This window comes from Nanorana parkeri, unplaced genomic scaffold (assembly GCF_000935625.1).
Source record: "Nanorana parkeri isolate BGI_ZX_2015 unplaced genomic scaffold, ASM93562v1 scaffold1061, whole genome shotgun sequence".
NCBI lineage: Eukaryota > Metazoa > Chordata > Amphibia > Anura > Dicroglossidae > Nanorana > Nanorana parkeri.
The window spans coordinates 167,688-191,595 of record NW_017307329.1 but is presented as its reverse complement, the minus strand read 5'-3'; the positions used below and the strand labels follow the sequence as shown (position 1 = coordinate 191,595).

Sequence of the window (23,908 nt, the reverse complement as noted above, 5' to 3'; positions counted from 1 at the left end):
CACCCCCCTGGGACGTGGACGCTCGCAAGGGACGGAACCCGGAAGACGGCAGCGGCCGGAGGAAACCGGTGGGGGATCGCGGAGAAGGTAAGACCTACGCTGTATTCCCGAGTGTGGCTCGGGGTTACCGCTTTGTTAACCCCGAGCCACACTCGGGAATACCAATGGATACGCGCTGTAATCCTCCCCAGAGAAGCTCCTGTACTATTTCGGGCGTACTGCGTTTTTCAGCGTGCCAAAACGCGCTGAAATACGCCCAGGTGAGAACCATGCCCATAGGAGTTAATTAGGATTTCACTGCTTGAGCGTTTTTCAGCGCTTGGATCAGCGCTGAAAGATGACCCAGGTGTGAACCCAGCCTAAGTGGCAAGAGATTAACAATGATAAACAATTTCAATTGGCATCCTTTCACTCCTCCAAATTTCCCAATTACATATTGCTGCATGCTGTGAATCAGTGCACATTTGTAGGAAGCTCATTTGTATATCTCCAGTGTACATTTGTCTAGATTCCTATTTAAAAACAACTAAAATAAGACACAAACAGATCTGCTGCTCTAACCGCACCCCAGCAAGTTTTATCCGAATAGTTTTCCTTTAAATACAAGTTCTGTGCTCCAGTTCTGATCTCACCCTTTTCTTCATGTCAGCTGCAGATGTGTGAAAGACTATCCCGTTAATTGGATCTGCTCTGCCATTTACTTGCGCTTATTTGTAAACTAGGTCAGGAATAAAAATGAATTCCGATAACTTTCATTTGCCACACAGCATTTGAGCCGTATTAAACATTGCCGTTCTGTGCTATTCATCCTTTGAAGCTTTTTGTGCAGTAATTCTTGATACATTTTGTGCTGCATTTTGTTTGGTAAACACAGAAGGCTTTTTATTGCGGTATCACCGTTTTCGATAATTAAGTTAATTGTTTGCCCACAGGCTTCCACTATGGCTTTCCTCGTTCCAGCTCTGGCCGTACACAATGACAGTGGCTGTAAATGAGCATTAGAGTTGGAATTGCCCAGCTTGAAGCCTCAGATATGCCCTTTTGCTGCTGGCTTCCAGACATTTGTGAAGGTTAAGGTAAACAGAGAGGAAATGAAAAAAAGAAAAAAAAAACCTCCACCAGCGAGAATTAAAGTATGTCTAAAGGCTTCTGTTCAGAAGTCTACACAGGTCTTCAATCCAGTTACTATGTAATGCACAAGCCTCAAAGTAATAAACTTTCTTTACTTTCCCTGACTGAGCCAAATCCTTCTTCGTGTCTCACACGCTCCCCCTCCCAGACACTGCAGCTCACAGTGGGAGGGTTTCATAACACAGGTAGTGTTATCAATCCAGAAAACAATGGGCAGGATTACGTGTGGCCAGGTGACACCCGACAAGCTACAGGCATGTGAATCAGCAGTGACAGTGATGGTAGTCACGCTCCCTGCAGCATCTTCCAATCCCACTCTAATGCAAGCAGTCACAGCCTACATGAGAGTGACAATGGTGCTCTGAATTTAGGAACAGTGCAGCATTGTTGCCAACTCAGCACAGGAAGCTGCATTAGGTGATCTTCACTGGCATGTTCAGTATATGCACTTTTAATTTAAAGGAGAACTATGAGGTGAGTTATTTACACTCAGTCTCATACTTAGAGCCGACCTGTGACATTGAAACTGTCACACGTCGCCTCTATAGATCGGGAAGTGAGCGAACACATACCGTCACTCGCTCACTCCCCGATCATCTCCCTGTAGAGAGAGATGACTGTCAGTCACCGCTCCCTGCAAGGATTCCCCTCCTCCCCTCTCCGATTCTCCAGCACTGACTGGAGGAACAGATGGGGAGGGGGCGGGCACAGTGGGCTCAGCCTCTAGATAGGCAGAGCCGGCTGTCAATCAGCCAGCTGGGTGGATCTCAACAGTACTGTCGGGATCCGTCCTGGCTGCGGCGCTCTGGGTAGAGCTATATACTGAGCTTTGGGTCACAGGAGGATGTTAGTATATGTCCTCCCGTGACCCTGAAGAGAACTATGGGGAAAAACACTTACCCCATAGTTCTCTTTTAAGTACTTTTAAGTAAAACAACAAAATATATTACAGAAGGTGAGAGGGAGGAGAGGAAAAAAAGCAGCACATATATTTTTTGTTGGAGACCATAGTTCTCATTTAACTTAAAGGAGAACTATGGGGTCAGGGCTTTTCCCCATAGTTCTAAGGGTAACGGGAGGGCACAAACTAGTGTCCTCCTGTCACCCAAAGCTCAGTATACCGCGAGCTACAGCTTATTCTTATTCCTCTTATTCCTCTTTCTCTTGGTAGCTGGCACTCACCCTCCAACGCACATTAGTAGGGTGGTCTGTAATCGTGCGTTCGTGAGACACTGACCTGGAGCAGACAGCATTGGTCAAATTTATCTGGAATGGAGGGAGAGGAGGATAGTAGTACTGGCAAATGCTGCTTACCATGGGGTGGCGGGATAGCAGGGGAAGAGGTGATCAGGATATTTTTTCTAACCTGCTGCATCAATTGCCCAACCAGCATCCCCCCCGCCCCCAGAGTGGTTGGTCAGCACCCATAGACATGCGATTGTCTCCTAATCCAACTGATCTTCCTGTCATCTTATATCTATGGGTAGCTCTGGATTCCCCTCACTGGGGCAGGTAAATGTATCGCTCGTTATCGGTCAGAATTGTGGCTTGCAGCAAGAATGGCAGAGAATACTTTGCTCTCATAGCACAGCCAGCTACAAATCTGTCATCGTTTCCTGTGACTACATCAGGAAAGGTCCCTCCGCTGACTTTTTTTGGCACATCCAGCTTATTTTTACGGGCTCAAATTTACAGCCACATGCAAAACATTTCTGTGATCTTAAGCAGCAGTTTTAGTTCTCTTCTTTCAGATCCTTTCATTGTTGCTGAGCTGTCTAATTTATAGCGCTATAAATCTTCCCCGCCTCGTTACAAACGGTTTTCCGAGGTATATGTGCTACTTTACAAGCAATTTTGCTTATTTATACCACATATTAATGTAAAGGCCTTGTTGAAAAATATTTTGAAACGTCTTCCCACAAAATCTGCTTAACACATAAAACTGAAGGAATACAAATGTCTTTGCTGAAAGGAAACCAATAGATCCTGTCTTTTGATTTCTATCTTCTAGTATTAATAATGACATTTGGAAAGTGGTTGTGATGGATTAAGCAGATATTTGTTTTCCGGGTTTTATATTATGACACTCGACAGGTCACCCTGGAAAGAGGGACACGTTTCCTATGGTAACCACATGCCGGCTTAGGGCTTATTCACGTCATTTCCAGACCGGTGCGTTTTTATCTGCACCAACACTTGATGATGTGTGCAAGAAGTAAAGCACTTTTTATTAAATTGTCACGTGTCATACAGCCAACGTTTCGGGACCACGCAGGGTCCCTTCTTCTGGGCGACATAGTCACTATGTCGCCCAGAAGAAGGGACCCTGTGTGGCCCCGAAACGTTGGCTGTGTGCCGCATGTGACAATATAATAAAAAGTGCTTTACTTCTTGCACATATCATCGAGTGCTGGTGACTTCCATTATGGAGTGTTTCTGATACGGCGCCATCCGTGCTGTCACTTCAAGCACCAACCTTTCATTAAGGTCTGTACGCTGTATGGAGTGCAGGTGATTTCGTATTATTTATCTGCACCAAGTCGGCATACACAGCAATTCCAATGGTTTTCAATGAGGCCAGTTCACACGATTGTGTTCAGTTCCAGAGCTTTCAAAACAAAGTACAGCTGCATGCTTTTTTTTCACTGGAATACAGCAATGCATGTAAACGTATAAGAACACGCTTAAACTCAATGTGAATCCATTTTAAAAATAATGCACTGGGCGCATCAAAAACGCTTATGCAGAAACGCATCGGGGACGTGCAAGTTATCTTGTGAACATGCCATGAGAGCGATTGTGGCATCTGTCTATACCCGGTCACCCCGACTCCGGCCAGGTCCAGAAAATCAAACAGCTGGATGGACACAGTTGTCGCAGAGATGACATCAGATCCATACTGCTCGATCAGGAGCGGATTCGTGCATAGATCCCCACCTGATCAGCCCGTGTGGAAGGGGCTTAAAGGATAGCTTTGTAACAGACAGTTTAAGTTGCTATATTTGACTATCAGCATCCTACTGTCCCTGTACAGCAGCGCTCCAACTTTGAGGAGGAGAAGCAGCACAAGGAGTCAGTCAGTTGTGCTGCATGGCTCATGTGCCAGCAAAGAACATGCTGATTGAAGGAGAGAGAAGAGTCATGGAGAGATGAGCTATCAGTATACTGCTGCTTCTTTGAGTGCCCAGTCACAAGGGACAGGGCTTGCAAGTGTTACCTAAAGGAGAACTATGAGGTGAGTGAATTTCATTCAACCTCATAGTTCGAGCCGACGTGTGACAATGAAACTGTCACACGTCGGCTCAATACATCGGGAAGTGAGCGAACACATACGGTCGCTCGCTCAATTCTCCATCTCCCTGCAGAGAGCCGTGACTGTTAATCACGGCTCCCTGCAGGGATTCTCCCCCTTCTCTCTCCGATCCACCAGCGCTAACTGGCGGAGAGTACGGGGGAGGGGGCGGGTACAGCTGGCTCTGCCTCTAGATAGGCAGAGCCAGCTGTCACTCACACAGCTGGGAAGATCTCGACAGTAATTTCGGGATCCGTCCTGGCTGCGGCTGTCTCGTTATATCGCAAGCTGTAGCTCGCAATATACTGAGCTTTGGGTCAGGGGAGGATGCTAGTTTCTGTCCTCCTGTGACCCTTAGGAGAACTATGGGGTAAAACACTTAACCCATAGTTCTCCTTTAACTGCAGCAGTGAAATATCAGGCCGCCTTCCCCCCTCCCCGGACAGGGCTGCGCTGTGTAAATCTCAGAGCTGAATGTACTAAAATACAAATCTTTTGGCAAGTGAAGCCGCTCCCACATATGTATTTTATCTTTGTATTTAGCTGTGTTTGTGGAGTGCAGTTTCAAGACATGCTGTTGTTGATCTTCATATAAACTCCAATCCTTCTCTGCATGCCTGCAGAAATTTCAGATCAGGCTGAGCGTTTTCTGTTGGTGAGAACTCTGCGCCAAAGTTCCCAGCTCCGCCCACCTGCCACATCCTTCATATTAGGTCCCACTCGTCCCATTGGCCATTCTTTTTCTTTTATAATGCAGCAGCGAGATGAGCAAGCGTCTATGATTGTGAAGGGCAGAGCTATCTCGCCTCTGGATTATCTGGGTGATATAAAAGGCTATCAACCTTTAATTATAACTGAAATATCAATTTTGGGTCGACCGACCTTTTTCATTTCATAAACGTAGTTTTATTTTTGCAGCTCTACAGCTTGATTCCGTCCAACTCCTTCAGAAACCCTGAGAGCACAGAACAGCTGCCAATCTTGTGAGGCGGCCGGCACTTTACTCAATGAACATTTGGTTATGATTGCATCCAACTATGAAAATGATTCCGTGCCAGAGAGTAAAAATCCATCGCTTTGATTAAAAATATCAATATACCAGAAGGATATATGAATACTAAGTGGAAGAGGAAAAGTCGGGTAGGATTAAAACATTGCATGCGTGCAGTGCAGCTGTGCTAATGCAGAGATCTGTTGTCACTAGGCTGTTGGCACTAGGGATGCTCCGATACCGATTTTTCGGTACCGATCTTTTTTTTTTCATTACTTGTCGATTGTTATTATAGGTATTTTATATAGCGCCGACAATTTACGCAGCGCTTTTACATAGTTGCACATTCACTTCAGTCCCCGCCCTCCAGGAGCTACCAAATACCGATACCGGAAGTCCCGTTAAGGAAGTCGGGCAGTGTGTAATGACTAGCCGCCCGGCTTCCCGATTAGCCGAGAAGCCGGATCCATGCTCCCTGGTCACCAGGTGACGAGGAAGCATGGAGCCTGCTTTCTGGCTAATCAAGAAGTCGTGTGGCAGGTAATGACTTGCCACCCAGCTTCCTGATTGGCTAGCTTTCCGACCAATCAGGAAGCCAGGCGGCAAGTCATTGCCCACCCCCTGGCTTCCTGATTGCCCGGGAAGCCAGCTCCTAGCTCCTGTCTCGGCCAATCAGGAATACCGGGCGGCATGTAATTACTCGTCGACCAGCTTGCTGATACTGGAAGTTCCTGTATCAGGGTAAGCATCGGGAGCATTTGGGCGCGTACGAGTCCTCGCTAAAATACTCAGTATCAGCATCAATACTAGTATCGGTGTATCCCTAGTTGGCAACCTTCCACCCGGCATCCTTCCATCAGCTGATTGAAGGAGCCGGTTGAAAAATTGTCGGGCCAACAGAGCTTGCAGGCTACATTCAGGTATTCTTACAGCGGTCAGAGGCAGGGGGCTCGGACCACGGGTGAGTATAACTTTTATTTGATTTTTTTTAGCACCTAAACAAAAATAAGGGGATTTCTTGATGCTTGTAAGCTTCAATGGAGGGATCTGATATATTTTCTTTATTCAGTCTGCAGGTTGAACAGATAAAATGGGTGTATACCCGGCATCAGTATTTGCATGGAATGCAGTCCCACCTCTGTCTGAGCAATTACCCTTGAAAGCTACTCTATACTTTACTCATTCAGGGCAAATCAACAGGTTTGCTTTAATCCTTCTCTGCAGCATACACTTACCGTTCTTTCACCCTCTCCCTCCCCTGCTCAGTTCAATGCTGTGAGCTGAAGGAAATACTCAGTACTTCCAGATATGAAGGAGCATGTGACTTATTCCATGTGGACCAATCAGTGCTGTCATCAAGGCGGTCCATTGAATTGTGTAAGCTTACAGGGGACTTTAAAAAGACCGGTATATTCTGCTGGGGAGGGCTAAGCTGAGCCCTGAGTAAGCAAAGTGCAGGATGACTGTAAGGGACCTTTGATATACAAGGGTGGTTGGACATGTGATTGAAGCAGAGAACAAAGAGTGCCGGAAGACACCTTCAGGCATCGTCTTATATCAGGAAAAAGAATACCAGTCGGACCATGTTTTTAAACCTATCCAACCAGCCTTCCACCATAAGAACATGCAGCCCGTGTGTGAGTGTCTGCTGCTGCAACAGACATTACATTGTCACACGGTCTGACCAACAATGCCCAGACTGCCTATGGCCAACGTCATTATTCCTAGAAACTGTTCCACCTTCCTGTTGTGTTTGATGAGAGGTTGCCTGTGCACGGCTGTTGCGCATTGAACTGTCATTGATTCTTGAAGAGTGTTTAACAGCTCGCCTAAAACAGCAATAGGCCTTTATTGTATTGTTCGAACAGAACAAAAGTAAATAAACAGGTCTGGCTTACTTATCAACTTTCTTTCTAGTCCAGCTATTCTATTCATTACCCTAAGGCCCCATTCACACTGAGCGATTTATCGCGCGATTTTAGCAGCGATATCGCTCATATTTCCACGTGATATCGCTCTATGTAGCTTCTCCAATTCATTTCAATGGACCTGTTCACATCTCGCCTCTCAATATCGCTCAATATCACTTGTAGCTCTTCGCTGTAGCTTGTCGCTCCTACATGACCCTTTTTTCTGCGAATTTCGAGCGATTTTGCTCCTGATTGCATCCAGCCCAATAGGAAAAAGTTGCGCAATAAGTCGCGCAATATCGCACATATAAAATTGTACGGAAAATCGCGCGATTTTCATGTCGCTCAGTGTGAATGGGGCCTTAGTGCTGGCTCATCGTTATGGGGTGCAGTATCAGTTTCAAGGACCAGGAATCAGGAGTAGATGCATTCATTTAGAGCCAGTCGGTCCTGTTTAGCAGCTAGAAGACAGGTGTTAGGAGCCGGGAATGCCTTCTTTCAGTGATATCGGTAGGAACATCTAAGAAAAAGGTCAGTATAAATGCCGGAATGGTCGGCCTGGAGGTGTCTGTCTGTCCTCTGAGTTTTCTGATTTCCAGGAACCGTAGCGACAGTCCCAATGGTAATGATGGCACAAGTGCAGGCGTAGACCCTATCCTCTAATCCCCAGGGTCATGTGGGGGCAAGAAACGTGTCATTAGCCCTGCGTAAGGTCGGAGCAGAGTGACTTGGAACTTACACAGGGATTCTCTTCCCTCCTGCAGCTGAACAGATCTGTAGGGGAGTGCAGAAAAGTATATACAGCGGTGTGGTGGGGGAATACGTCCGGGGCAGCGAAAGGGTTAAAGGGATAAAACATGGGAAATGTGCATGTATTGTAGAGATGTACTAAACATGTTTGTTTTCTTTTATTTTGCCTTGACATACGATTAAATGTGTGTGGCCAGCAGTGGTCTTGAATACTGCATAGGTTGTACTTTGCATAGTCAGGTGTACATTTAGTACAGCTCCTCCGCTATGCTTTCAGCATCATCAGTACATTTGCAGTAAACGGCGGATTCAGTCTCCCTGCAGGAGGCTGTCTGGAGTTCTTCACTAAATTTCTCCAACCTACTCCCTGTTTTATCTACTTGAAAGGTCGGCTTATGAAGGCAGAGCTGCTCTCTTGTATCACGCTGCGCGACACTAAAGTCATTTCTTTTGTTTTCTATGCAAGAAAGATTTCTCAGCGGCTTTTGTTCTTGGAAAATATTCTTTATAGATTTTTTTTTTATTTTTCAGAGTAAGGAGTGGACTGATCATTTATATAGATACACATAGACATAGCCTAAAACACATATGGACTGTCCTAGTTTCCTCCCTATCATGAGCATAAAGAGAGGTTTATCCACTTGCGAGTGTGCATGGTGGTGGTTCTCCAATAGCAATGACACAGTAGGGGATGGAAAGGGTCTTACTGGGAAAGAGGTGGTGTTTCAGGTTAACAGAACTCTGCCGCATTAAAGCCCGTGACACACTGCACGCAAAGGCGTAGAGAGCGAAGCAAAGCTGTCCAGCGCGGAGCTTTGCGTGCAGTGTGTGAGCTGAGTGCAGGCAGATGATTGACTGCACCTTCAGCCAATTGCCTTGTGCGTAACAAACGGCCAGACATCGCATCCTGACGTGCGGGTTTATACTGATTGGCTGAAGATGACATTTTTCATCTCACAAGCAGACATGCCGGGGGGGAGAAAATTACATGACACACTGCTCGCGAAGGCAGCGCGCCACCGCGTGTGCAGTGTGTCACAGCCTTAAAGCAAATTTGTGGCTATAGTAAAGTTTAAAGTGACACTAACCTCAGAAGTTAAATCTTAAAAATACATTCAAGTACCTTTTAACTATTAACAGAAATGTATCTTATTTGTGTGTTACTCAGCTGTAGATCCTCAAATCATCTCTGAATTGGTGCTGACACTGTCCTTCCTTCTGGAGGGTGGCTACTTTTGTTCCCCATGGTCCTTGTGTGTTATAAAGTAGCCACCGCACCAAGCTCACTCCCATGATGGATTACAATCTCAATACAAATTAGTAAACTAAATGTGAGATTGTAATCCATCATGGGAGTGAGCTTGGTGCGGTGGCTACTTTATAACACACAAGGACCATGGGGAACAAAAGTAGCCACCCTCCAGAAGGAAGGACAGTGTCAGCACCAATTCAGAGATGATTTGACAATCTACACATGAGTCATACACAAATAAGGGACATTTTTGTTCATAGTTAAGGTACTTGAATATATTTTTTAGAGTCACTTTAAAAAACAGCACTTACTGTGTAGAGCAGGGGTGGACTAATTCTTCAGTCTTCAGTCTGTACAATCCAGGAGCCAGCAGCATTATTTTAGGAGCCAGTGGCATTGACAACAACTAGAGAAAAACTTACAAGTTGGGTGATAACTGTAATTTTTAAGGGGCATTGGCTACCTGAATCCTGGGAGGGAGGCAGGTTATATGTGATACTGTATGTTCTTACCTATGAGTCAGGGTTTTAATCCTTAAGGCATTTCCAAGCACATGAATAAAAATGTATATTGCAGTTTACTGGTACTCAGATGTGGTGGCTGTATTAGTTTTCTTATTTTGGGCTTTTTTCTTCTTTGTCTTCACCTTGTGATCCTGCTGACCTGGCGAGTGCCAGTTTATAGTTAATACATATTTCCCCTAAAATTGATATTTTTTTTATTATAATGGAGATTGTGGGAAGACAGGTTGTGGACCACACACATAGAACACTGCTGTAGAACAGGGGTAGGCAAACTCTGGTCCTCCAGCTATGGTGAAACTCCAGTAGGCAAACGCCGACCCTCCATCAGTAGTAAAACTACAAATCCCACCATACATCTGCCTCTGGTAGTCATGCCTGTGGCTGTCAGCGCGTTCCAGGAGCAGTGCAGTTACAGACCGGATCAAAACTTCGTCCAATGTATTCCAATGGTAATTTGGGCTCTAGTTCACACTGCAGCGTTCAGTTCCAGAGCATGTAAAAAAAACTGCAGCAAGCCCTATTTTACCTGCTCTGGAACGCATGCAAATGCATAAAAAACGCACTGGAATGCACTAAAAGCCCATTTTAAACTTTAAAAAAAAAATATATATATTTTTTTTTTTTGCAAAACAGCCCTAAACGCGTCAAAAACACGCTAAAAAACTGAGATGTGGTCTGCATTTTGTGTGAACAAGCCCTTCGAGGATTTGTAGTTGCTCCACATTCAGAGGGCCGGCGTTTGGCTACCCCTGCTGTAGAAAATAATCATTCCTTGTGAAGCCAACAATGCAGAATGTAGATTTTTTTTTTTATTATTCATTCATCAGCATCTCCTGGCAACAGGTAAAATCAATGAGCTGCTAATGCTATACTGCAGACACTGAAAATGTACAAAAAATGAGGGTTCCAGTCTGTTTACTCTTAATAGGAGTTTTACTGAGTCTACCAAGCCAGATTCACTGGGTCGTTCAGATGTCATGCATTGAGCTTCATCCCTTGTCACTTGATTCTGTGTTACCGTATATGGGTTCTAAGATCTGAAGAGGGCAGGCAGCGTTTGGACCCAAGGAATGCTTGGCTTGCATTTTTACTGGTTCCAATTGAAATATTTAATGTGGGATAACGTTAGCAGAAAATAAAACCTGTCTTTGATTAAATATTGATTGTGTGTGTGTGGTCCACACATGCTAACCATTGCATGCAACAAAGCTTGAGCCAATATTTTCCATCATCCATACTTGGAACTGATCAGAAAATTGCACACTGGTTGGTGCCGGCACCTGTGTAGCTCACAGAATTTCTCATTTTTAGTAGTGTTTTTTTTTTTTTTTTTAAAGTGCTTTTAAACCAGCCTTTGTCAACTAGGTTTCCCCCAGAGGTTGCTAGAGGCTCCACGAGCAGTCATGTGTGGTGCACTGACCTCTCACCTGATGGTGCCTGCATAGTTCCAGCATGGATTGATGTCACTTTACAGTGCCCGTGGAGTGGGACCAGTTGAGCCTCTCCTCTTTTCTGTTAAGTAAGTAACCACTGACACCAATAACCTTTTAAGTTATTGGTTGGGGCATTCTTCTCAATGAGCCTCGCTGTAAGGGAGTCCTTTCACTGACCGCCAATGTAAGGGGGTCACCTGTCGCACTGACCACCAATATAAGGGAGCACCTTTCCACTGACCTCAGAGGAAAAGGGGCACCTTCTCACTGACCTCCGATGTAAGAAGTACTTGTCCACTGACCACCTTTGTTAGGGTGCACTTTTACACTGACCACCTATGTCAACTTGCCTTATATTCTTTGATCACTAATGTGGCAATAAGGTGGCATTATTTTACTGGCCATCAATACAAAGGAACATTTCTCCACTGACCACCAATGCAAAGGAACATTTTTCTACTGACCCCCAATATAAAGGAACATTTCTCCACTGACCACCAATATAAAGGAACATTTCTCCACTGACCACCAATATAAAGGAAGATTTCTTCACTGACCACCAATATAAAGGAAGATGTCTTCACTGACCACCAATGTAAGAGAACATTTCTTCACTGCACACCAATACAAAGGAACATTTGTCCACTGAACACCAATGTAAAGGGACAATCTTTACACAGTACAGTACTATCTTTCCTGGCCATTATTTTAATTCATGAGTCTTACTAAAAACAATTTTGTCATATAGGAGGAGGATATTAATAAAATGATCCGCTCTGAGTGTCAGAGATGCTAGGTACACCACATTCCTTATTCTTTTATTTATTATTGTACCTACAACTTACTGATCAGGTTAATGTACCATGAGCTGTACATATATTATTTTTTAGCAGGGTTCCCCGAGGCAAGAAAACTATTCCAATGGTTCCTCTGGCAATACGGTTGAGAAAGGCTGTTTTAAAACAAAGATGTTTTGTGGCATACCGCAAGTAGTTTTCGTGAATTATTAATATGGATCCTTAAATTGCTTGAAGGAATCCATCCATTGCATGTACCTCTAAAACATAAACCATGAGAACTAAAAATGGATCATGTATTTAGCAGCATTGGTGTTGTGTAAAATAGTAGAGGGAAGTATGTTAGCAGGACTGCCATTCCGTCTAGCACATTCCAGACAAACTCTGAACATATGCTTTATATTGCAGTAGAAGTAATTACGGATTACATCTGCGTGCCTGACCAGGCCTGTCTTGAATTGCAACTGTCCCGCTACTGGGGACTTTATTGTTTCATTAACTCTATCCCTTCTGTCCTTCATTTTGTCAGAGTGAGGTTCTTTAGGGATCTGATCTTGGGATACCTCCTGCACATTTGGTATCCTTGTAGCACATTTTTTCTTTTTTTACTTATTAAAGATTTATGTTTGCGCCTTTATTTTACCAATGTCTGAGCCTGACATTTCAGCTTGGGTCAATGGTCTCCTGCAATCTGACAGGCGCTACCTTGTTAACTTCCTAGGCTCACACAATGCACACTTGGAAGCTTGGAAACTGTTTTTCCTTGCACAGAGCTTAAAGTATGTGCACACCTTACAGTTATATTCTTTTATTTACTTTATTTTTGTCTGTTAAAAAAGCCAATGAAGGAGTTTTGCTGTATATATTCAAAAAAGACTTGTTTATCCTGCAAAGCAAGCCAATAAGCTTGTAAATTCACCTCGGTAAACTAGGGAACACCTTCCTCCTATGTCATAAAGATAAGGAAAGAAGGGAAATTATGCGGTTTTAGTCAGGAGGGAGCAGCCTAGCGTGACAGCTCTTCATAGATACAGTAAAGTGATTGAGCATTACCTAAGCACAAGAAGTTTGTTACTGGCAGGATCAGTAGGTTCAGACCAACAGGTGTTTTCAGCCTGAAAAAGGAAAATGAATGCGTTCATTTTGGTAAGTTATTTTCTAAGGCTATTCCTTACCTGGTGATTATAGCTTGGGAACTGACTGGTGATAACGGAGGCTTATTCACACATACAGTACGGATTAGTCTTTTTTTTGCATTGGATCAATGCCAGTCACCGCTAGGGCACATCAAACGCAATTGTTCACACCACAATGCATGTGTGATGTGCGATGCTGAAACCCTGACTTAACGTAAAGGGTTATTAAACCCTCCGGTGTTTTTTGCCTATATCTACTGCTAGCAAGCAATAGATATATGCAAAAAGTTTTTTTAAAAAAAGGCTTTAAACTTACCTGTGTCTTCCCGCACGCTCCTGTCCAAAAATGTGAAAATTTTGGGGCGGGCGCATTTGCTATGCCTGATGAAGGGACCCTGTGTGGCCCCGAAAGCGCTTGTGTAACTGACATGAGTTTGCAATAAAATCTACGAACTTTGATCCTATAAGGATTTGGTGTGCTGGTGACGTTTCTGCAATTATCTGTATTTGGCGGCGCCATCCGCAGTCATTCCGAGCACCCCTCCCCGATCACGGGGTCATACCGGTAAGGAGTGCAACTAGCCTTTTCTTTTTTTCTTGGGCGCATTTGCAGTTCACATTTTCTGCCGGGAGACGAGGAGAGACACAAGGTAAGTATATGGAGGCGTGCACTTGCATGACAGGAAGGGCCAGCAAACACAGAGGAGTCAGCGCTGGATCGGAGACCCGCAGCAGCGCTGGAGGGACAGATGAAAACGACAGGACAGAAGAAGAAGACCGGATTAAGATATAGCATTTAAAGGAGAACTATGAGGTGAGTGCTTTTCACTCACCTCTTAGTTCTAGCCGACCTGTGACAACGAGACTGTCACAGGTCGGCTCAGTAGATCGGGAAGTGAGCGAACACATACCGGCGTTCGCTCACTTCTCGATCCTGTCACTGCTCTCTGCCGTGACAGGGGAGGGGCTGTATTCCCCCCTCCCCGCTCCGATCCTCCAGCGCTGACTGGCGGAACAGACGGGGGAGGGGGCGGGTACAGCTGGCTCTGCCTCTAGACAGGCAGAGCCAGCTGTCACTCACGCAGCTGGGCGGATCCAGACATAATTGTCGGGATCCGCTTCAGCTGCGGCGTCTCATTATACCGCGAGCTGCAGCTCGCGGTATGCTGAGCTTAGGGTGACGGGAGGACGCTAGTTTGTGTCCTCCCGTTACCCTAAGGAGAACTATGGGGAAAAGCCCTAACCCCATAGTTCTCCTTTTAAGGTAAGTGCTTTCATTAACATTGGGTGGAGGGAAAAAATCTTTGACTTTGAAAATGTAACAGTTAGGAAGGATTAGAACATCTGTCAAGTTATTATTGCTGATGGCTCTCCTATTGTAGGGATATCCCCTAACTTATTGTTTGTGGTGTCGGCAATCTCTGGGATGGAAAGGGAGAGGGGACCTTTCTCCTTTGGGGACAAAGACAGCACTAAGAGCATAGGTTCTTATACCTCCCTGCCTATAACTAAAGAAAAGGTACAGGTAAAAACCATGTTTATTTTTACATATAAATGCAGTTTATAATGATGCACAGAGTTTTAGTAACCCACTTCTAAACGACTAAAGAGGACCTGAACTTTGGTTCTGTGCCCAGATAAGGCAAGCAGAGGGCAACGTATTAGTCACCACTATTACCTATAGACTCCCTAAAGAGAATTGTTTCTCCATTACTGGCATCGTTCTGCACTGTGTGAAGTGGCCATCTTGGTAGAGGAGCAAGGCTATCTGTTGTCAGAGCTTCCCCCCCTGATGATTGATGATCTGATATCTATGGTGTAATATTCAAGAAGCATCAGAAAAGGCAGAGAAAGCACAGATCCACAAAATGAATGAAGTAGAAACAGGGAGATCCTTGTACTGCAGGTCCCCAGCTACATCTTCCTCTCCAGTAAGGAGAACAATGAGCAGCACAGTAATGACACCAACAAATCTCACTCAATAGTAGTGAGAAGCAGCATTGTTTTAGATGATCTCACACTGCAGATATGCAGCTATGAGGCTACAGATCAGGAGTACCTGGGACTGGGAAGTGTATTATGTTTGAGCTTATTTTTGTGCTCCTGTTTTAATGTACACTTTGCAGAGTGCGTCTTGGGCATAATTAACATTTCTAGATGCTCCCTATAAGAAAAAAAATCTTCAGTTTTTGAGTTCAGGTTCACTTTAATACTTAAAGCATAAACCACTTCAACTATGAATCTCACTATAGCTATACTTTACAAGGCTATGGGATAATTGGGTGTCAATTGAATCTTTACTCCGTAATGCTGAAAGGATGAGAGCGCAAACTACAGAGAACATACTGGAAGGAGAACCAGGGCTGAATCAGGTGAAAAGTCTTGACCGCATTTTTCAAGTCTCTCATCATCTTTTTGGTTTCCATCTCTTCTGCATTGTCTATCTCCCTAAAATAATATCTGTACCACCTAACTCTCCCACAGCCTGACCTCTTACCAGTGCCATGGTTATAATCAAACAGGATGGAACACAGGGTTACACTATGCTTTGAACATGACAAAACATACATTGAACCCTTCATCACTGGAAGAACAGAGTACACATCCATCTTTCCAACCTTCTTTCCCAGGCATTATCTTTATCACTGAGCATTAGAAAGTTCATTGCAGTCATAATGTTTCAAAAAAAGTTGTGAACTTTCTGAAAAGAACTTTAAAAAAAGTCTGCTGACCTGATAATAATTGCCTTTCCTTAACATATTGCTACAGTTGCAGTCATCTCACAATCCAGTTCCTTGCACAGAGTCCTAGAGACCAGAGCGCTGCATAGTAATCACAATGTACATCGTATATTTTAGAAACTTCGCTAAGGCTTGCCAAGTTGCTGACAGGTTAGATTGGATGCCACTTTGGCAGCAGAGAACCTCGGTGCCACAAAATAAATGTAGATACATTAAAGGACAACATTGTTCCAGTCTCATTCAATTTCCTTTATGTTTAACTGCCTAATTTTACGTACTGTAACATGTTCACTGCGGCTGCCAGGCGTTGCCACACTCACTTTGCATTTGTGAGCTTTTATTTTTGGTTTAAGGATAGAAAGACACATTTCCCTTATTTTTAAAGCAAACACTTTCACACATGCTTTCGGATCAGGTCTGCCTGTCAGTTTTTCAGACAGACCTGATTGTAAACCCGATGTCAGTGTATGGGCAACCAGATGTAATTGGATGGGCGTCTGTTTACATCCAGTTGCCCCCAGCTCCGGCCAGGTCCGGAAAATCAAACAAATTAGCGATCTGTTTCGCTAGACCTGATTGTGCCGGATCTGGGGTAACCCGGATGTAAACAGACGCCCGTCCCTTTAGATCTGGAAGCCTATACACTAACATGGGTCTGGTAATGTCAATTTTTCTCTCCATTTCAAGATGGAGTAAAAAAAACTACACAGACACGGATGCCACGACAATGACATCCATTCTGATCATCAGGGGATCCCTGCACAGATTCCCTCCTGATTGGACCGTGTGAAAGAGGCCTTAAAGGAGAACTATGGGGTAAGTGTTCCCGTAGTTCTCCTAAGGGTCACGGAAGGACACAAACTAGTGTCCTCCTGTGACCCAAAGCTCAGCTCACGGTATATTGAGACCGCCGCAGGCGGGACGGATCCCGACATTATTGTCGAGATCCACCCAGCTGCGATATTGACAGCTGGCTCTGCCTATCTAGAGGTAGAGCCAGCTGTACCCGCCCCCTCCCCTGTCCGTTTCGCCAGTCAGTGCTGGAGGATCGGAGGGGGGATTCCCTGCAGGGAGCTTTGAGTGACAGACACGTCCCCTGCAGGGAGATGATCGAGAAGTGAGCGAGCGACGGTATGTGTTCGCTCACTTCCCGATCTATTGAACTGACGTGTGACAGTTTAATTGTCGCACGTCGGCTCGAACTATGAGGTTGAGTGAAAATCACTCACCTTATAGTTCTCCTTTAAAAAACATGAACTAACCTGTGGAACATGTAGCTGACAGCAAGCATCATCTATTACTCCATGTCTCCAGCAGCCCCATGCACTAACTACCCTTCCTAATAGTGGAGAATAGCCATGCACCCCCAACAGTGTTCAGTTACCAGTAAAAGTAATGCTTGACCCCCACCCCTCCCTGCCTCACAAGCCTCTCTATTTGGTCCTTCTATATCAGTGCTCCCCAACCTTTTTATCGCCGTGGACCGGTCAACGTTTGATAATTTTACCGCGGCCCTCTGGAACTTTACCAAAGCTACAACGCCACTGCCGCTTGCAGCCGTTCAGCTCCAGACGTCACCTAAAACCGCCCCGATATCACGATATTTTGCGCATGCGTGGTATTGGTGTGGCTTTAGGTGACGTCTCTCAGCTCCCTGTTAACCTCTCTTCCTGGAAAGTCGGACAAACCCGAGAGAAATACACCACAGTAAATAAAATGGAAATAATTTAATGTTCCTTGGGCGGCCCGGTACCATTTGATCCACGGACCGGTACCGGTCCGCGGGCCCGGGGGTTGGGGACCACTGTTCTATATGATAGGCTACTTGACTGACCAATGTGGGAGAGGGTGGGAAAAGGTTGTGATGTGAATATAACTTCAGCCAGCTATATCTATGGATTCTTTTGTAAGCATGCAGGTCAACTAAAGAAAATTTCTAATAACGGCACGTAGGTATTGCCCAGAGTAATGAAACATGGGCTTTCCGCCATATAGAGGGTGATAAAGTGACACTAAACTCAGGAGTTAAATCTTAAAAATACATTCAAGTATCGGAACTACTAACAAAAATGTATCTTTTTTGTGTATCACTCAACTGAAGTTCCTCAAATCATCTCTGAATTGGTGCTGACACTGTCCTTCCTTCTGGAGAGTGGCTACTTTTGTTCCCCATGGTCCCTGTGTGTGTTGTAAAGTAGCCACCGCTCCAAGCTCACTCCTGTGATGGACTACAAGCTCACGTTTAGTTTACTAATGTGTTTTGAGATTGTAGTCCATCACGGGAGCGAGCTTGGAGCGGTGGCTACTTTACAACACACACAGAGACCATGGGGAACAAAAGTAGCCACCCTCCAGAAGGAAGGACAGTGTCAGCATCAATTGAGAGTTAATTTGAGGATCTACAGCCAAGTGATACACAAATAAGATACATTTTCATTCATAGTTCAGGTACGTGAATGCATTTTTAAGATTTAACGTCTAAATTTATTGTCACTTTAAGCAACTCTGCGTTAGCTAATGCATGCACATTCATAATTAGAGAGCCCCTAATGGTTAAAATACAATGATTTGAAGCGTAATTCTAGGAGCTTTACTGGCCATAGCTGCAGAAATACAGACCTTTGAATGAATCGGGTTCTGTAAGAACAGCAACAGGTAATGAGCTGATTCCTGTCTAGAGTCATGAGGGGAATTTGTCTTATATTAAGGGATAACAAAGCATAGATCTGGTATTGCGCCTGGGAACTCCTGACCAACTATTATCTATAATGAGCTGTCTGTTTCATGCTACTTCTGTAAAGTGGGAAATTAGTAGACATTTGTGAGAATAGAGAATTAAAAAGGCCATTACAAATGGGGCGACGAGAAATAACAAACTAAAAGGTAAATTCTAGAAGAAGAATCCCTGACAGTTAACATTTTTATCTCTGCCGGTTCAGTAGACAGTTTTTAGACAAGATTTTTTTTTTTTTTTAAACACAAAAACATATGGTCAGACTATAGACATGCAATTATTTTTAGGTTCCTAACAAGCAGTAAAGGAACGTTAAAGCAAGTCCTCACTGACCTCTGTGGCTAAAGGCACTGTGAAGCAATTTATCCTCAAGAATCACAGCACATGCACTGAAGTCCTTTAAGTCCTCTCAGAAGCTCAGTTCACTGTGGTCCTCTCTTCTAGAGCACCTGCTCTATGTTTAAATAAGAGATTAGAAGGATGGAAGGCTTCTAAATCACTGCCAGGAGGGGGGAGTAAGGGCAGCTGAGATACTGAGTTACTCCTAGGAGGGGGAGCAAGAGAAGCTGAGATGCTGAGTTACTCTTAGGAGGAGATACTGAGTTACTCCAATGAGGGGAGAGCAGGGGAAGCTGGGATGCTGAGTTACTCCTAGGAAGGGGGAGCAAGAGAAGCTGAGATGCTGAGTTACTCCTAGGAGGAGAAGCTGAGATACTGGGGTTGATTTACTAACCTTATAAACACACCATGAACATGTATACACCTCTGTAGTGTGTTCCCTCCCAGCATGATCTATGGGTGGAATCTAAACACCTTTGTAATGTGTACACACCCAGCAGGTGTGCTGTGCAAAGCCAAGCATGAATTGCAAGGTGATGTTGTGTAAATTAGCTCTATGTTGTGTTGCTTGTGTTGATGAATGCAGGAATGTAAATGCATGAGCTAACCATTTTTGTCTAAACTGTGAAGCAGCATTATATATGCATCATGTGCATGATTTTTCCATATATGGCATTAGTGGAAATATGCTTTTAGAGACTTTTTGGTTGATAAATACGTTTTGCTGTGTGAAAATCACACGCACCTGGTGCGTGCGTGTGTTTAGGTTAGTAAATCACCCCCACAGAGTTACTCCAATGAGGGGAGAGCAACGTAAGCTGGGATGCTGAGGTACTCCTAGGAGGGGGGAGCAAGAGAAGGTGAGATGCTGAGTTACTCCTAGGAGGGAGGAGAAGCTGAGATGCTAAGTTACTCCTTGGAGGGGGAGCTGAGATACTGAGTTACTCCTAGGAGGGGGGGGGGCAGGAGAAGCTGAGTTACCCCTAGGAGAGGGGAGAAGGGGGAGCTTGGATACTCAGTCACTGCTGGCACAGTGAAGAAGGGGGAGCTAAGCTGCTAAGTCCCTGCTGGAACAGCAAAGGAGGCGAAGCTGAGCTGCCTGGGCGAAGCCTGGAAGGAAGAAGCAGGGAGACTTGAGCTGCTGGGAGGGTGAGCTGAGTTGATAAGTGACTGACTTACTGTAAATGACTTCAGTGAGTACTTCTGTTTTGCACTTTGAGAATTATTTTTCTACAGTGGCTGCAGCTACAGAGGTCAGTGAGGGTTTGTGTTAAACCTTAGTCTCTGTTAGGAAAATATATAAATGGCTTTCCATGTGTTCACGTTAAGGGATCTGCTGTGAAGGAGCATACTTGCACTAGCACTGGCAGTGAAAACTGATATTCTTCAGCTACTGGCCATATGCCGACGTTGGTGCTTCTCTCAGTGTACGTAGCTGCAGAATGCAGCTGCCTCGAGGTAAGAGAGTGCCGATGTTCCTGGTGGTTTGCTTGCACTGAAGCAGCAAGTACTTCCTGGGAAGGGAGGGTTAGTCTTCATGTTTGTTATATATTTAGAACTAGTGGGTTCTTCATTGCAGCACATATTTAACGAGGGAACCTATTTAAAGTGCAGCAACTGAAATCAGTTATCAGCCTGTGAATTCTTTCCAGGGAACACTGAGGCTGGACAGGAAACGATTTCTTTTGGAAGGATCAGAGAACAATTTGAACAGAAAACAAGTTTTTATTTCAGTCTGCATCCTTGTTGGGAAGTTTTTCCTTTCACTTCATGTCTTGGTGGCACCTTTCTGCACTTGAACAAACTGGATGTAACTGGCTTAGGAATGTGATCTCCCCAGCATGGATGCAGAAAACAGAAAAACAAACCTGATAGAGGTTCTAACCCTTCCCCACTCTATCCACAAATAATCAAAAACGGTTTTGTTGGGAGGCAGGCTTTAAAGCAGGATTCCGGCCACAAATAACATGATACAAATAAATAGCCCAATAAAAGATAAAATAACAAACCAGCCTTTGCTGCTATATATAGCTTTAATCAAGAGATTTCCCCCACAGTGCTTTCTACTTTTTTTCTGCCATATGCTGAACTCCAGCTTCATTCAACCCACTTCCTCTGAGCCAAGGTTGTCCTAGATTCGTCCCAGCCTGTGAATGGACAGTGATAGGAGAAGAAGCACAGTGAAGAGCTAATCTCTCTGTCACTCACTCACTTTCATACATTTAATAATGTATTAATTAGGGATGTACCGATACAGAATATTTGGGCAAGTACTTGCCCAAATGCTCCGATACTGGAACTTCCGTTCAGAGGGAAATGTCCCTCTGTCTGGCAGTGCCGAGGGAGCATGGAGCTGGCTTCCTTTGCAATTAGGAAGCCGGGCGGTGGGTAATGACACATCTCCCGGCTTTCTGATTGGCTAGGTAACCGGCTTCAGGTGTTGCTAAACAGCCTGGCTTCCTAACCAATCAGGAAGCCAGACAGCACATAATGGTCCACCTTCCGGGTTCCTGATTGGTCAGGAAGCCAGGCTGCCTAGGAACAAGTGAAGCCGGCTTCCTAGCCAATCGGGAGGCGGGTCATGTGTTGCCCGGCTTCCTGCTTGGCTAGGAAGCCAACTTTACTTGTTGCCCTGCAGCCTAGCTTCCTGACCAATCAAGAAGCTGGACAGCACCTCATGACTTGCTGATTGGTCAGGCAGCCTCTGAACCCGGTGTTCTTTCGATAGAACACCGGCTTCACAGGCAATCAGGAAGCCAGGCGACGGGTCATTATCCGCCGCTTGACTTCCTGATAAACGGGGCACAAGAAAAAAAACAAAAATACTGCTACTCGTACCCGATGCCAGAAAGCTGGTATCGGTGCATCCCTACCAATGATTGCAAAGCGGCATTTATTTGTGTCTTCTTTTATCTGCCTGGAGTTCAGCTTTAATTACTATTCTTTGTTTTATAGATTTCTTTCCCCCCACCGTTTTCCGGAGAGTCGCATGCACCTTAGAAGAAAGGGCATGCTTTTTTTTTAGTATGCACAGCTCACCTTTTGCCATTTTGTGCAGCGGAGAAAATAATTAGCTTACCAGCATAACACCTCTCTACCCAGTTGCCTCGTAGACTTTGATGATGAGCACCTGAACATGGGAAGTGACAGAAAGGGGTTGTTATGCAAGGCGATCCCTTTGATTTGACAAGAGGCTGCAGAAGTTCTCTGCATTGTCAGTACAAATGTGTCGTTGCAGCCGTGTGCAGTGACTGAGAAATGGTCTCATTAAAACTTGCAACAGGGGGAAATTAATGCAGATATGCTCTCGCGACCTGTTACAAGTCTTTTATATTTGGACTTAAAAGTAAAGAGGAGGGAGCCAGAGTTGTCAAAAGTGAAGAAAACTATTACACAACTATTCAGGCGCTTAGTTCTGTCTTTGATGGCGTGCCGGATTCTAGTTCATGATAATGATGGCTGAAAACACTGTCCTTTTCATGTATATATTTTCACTTTGATAGTACAGCTGTCCTTTTCATGTTTCTTCGTCGTTTCTTTCCTCTTTGTATCATGCAGTGCAACATTCAGGAAAGGGTAAGCCATGGTTTTCTAGGTGTTGGGAAGCCAACAAATTGTAGCATGCCTACTAGTCTGGTATGAAGGGAATCGTCCGATCTGAAGGTGGTTAGTAGCATCTGAAATGATTGTGATTTCAGCGAATAAATGAAATTTATCTACGTACATAAAAGTCATTTCATGTGACACTGAACTCAAGATTTAAACCTTAAAAATAAATTCAAGTACCCTTACTGTTAACCAAAATTTTACTTTTTTGGGTATCACTGTAGCTCCTTAAATCATCTATACAGTCATACTGACACTGTCCTTCCTTTCTGGAGTGGTGGCTACTTTACAACACACACAGGGACCATGGGGAACAAAAGTAGCCCCCCTCCAGAACGAAGGACAGTGTCAGTACCAACACAGAGATAATTTAAGGATCTACAGCTTAGTGATGGACAAATAAGGTTCAGTATTGTTAATAGGTAAGGTACTTGAATGTATTTTTAAGATTTAACTCCTGAGTTGAGCTCGGATCAGTTCAGAATGTTTACTGCAATCCACCGCAACAAGATTTTCACAAAGCTTTAGCAAAGTAAATGTAATTAGGTTAAGGTTGAATTCCGGGGTAGGTTTGAATAGATTGGAGTGGTGGTCTGTGCTCTGTGTGTCCTAAAGGCTAAGCTAAATGGACTGCGTTAATCAAAAACATGCATGGACCTTTATACAGTGTGTGAAGAACACTAATATACAAATCTGGTCTTTTGTCAAGAACATTGAGAGCTTGTTTGCTCTCTTCTACTCTCTGCTGATCTTTAACATAAGGTGTTGCTTTAGTAAACAATAGGGAGTTGGCGGAGGGGGGATCGGGGTACTCTCTTCTACTTCCCTGGCACAAATTAGAATTTGCTTATTAGTGGACATGATTTTATGGTTCTTTACTGTCGTCAAGATACTGTGCAAAGGTACATGTAGACATAGTAGCAGTGTTAGGTGTACTTTAATAGCATCCAGCTATGTTGAATCGGGATTTTATGGAGCAGCTGCCATTGTGACTCATAAAGCTGAATGTAAAGTATGAAAGTATTTATAGCTCTGCCTCTTCTAACAATCTGTCCGTCTAGCAGGACTGATCACATTTAGGTCCTTAAATTGAACCCTCGCTGTTTATCACTGTAATACAGCCAGACTGCAAATACAGTAATAAAAATGCTGCTCTTTTAGTTTTTTTAAGTTCTTAAAGGGTTAAAATACCATGTCGGGCTGGACCGTAGAGCGTTAGACCACTGCACTCACACACAAACATTAGCCCAGGTCTCCAGGAGTCCAACTGGC

The 23,908-nt window shown here is 44.4% G+C and overlaps 1 protein-coding gene across 3 annotated transcripts in view; it reads left to right on the top strand.

Annotated features, from left to right (window-relative positions):
- The window catches only part of GALNT10 (polypeptide N-acetylgalactosaminyltransferase 10), a 208,357-nt gene that overhangs the window by 28,089 nt on the left and 156,360 nt on the right, over positions 1-23,908 (top strand). The window contains exon 2 of one of the 3 annotated variants that reach the window (XM_018567554.1): positions 23,434-23,444. The exons of the other annotated variants lie outside the window; for them this stretch is intronic. Within the exon in view, the coding sequence (XP_018423056.1) occupies positions 23,434-23,444 (11 nt within the window). The remainder of the gene's footprint in view (positions 1-23,433; positions 23,445-23,908) is intronic. 3 annotated transcript variants of the gene reach the window in all.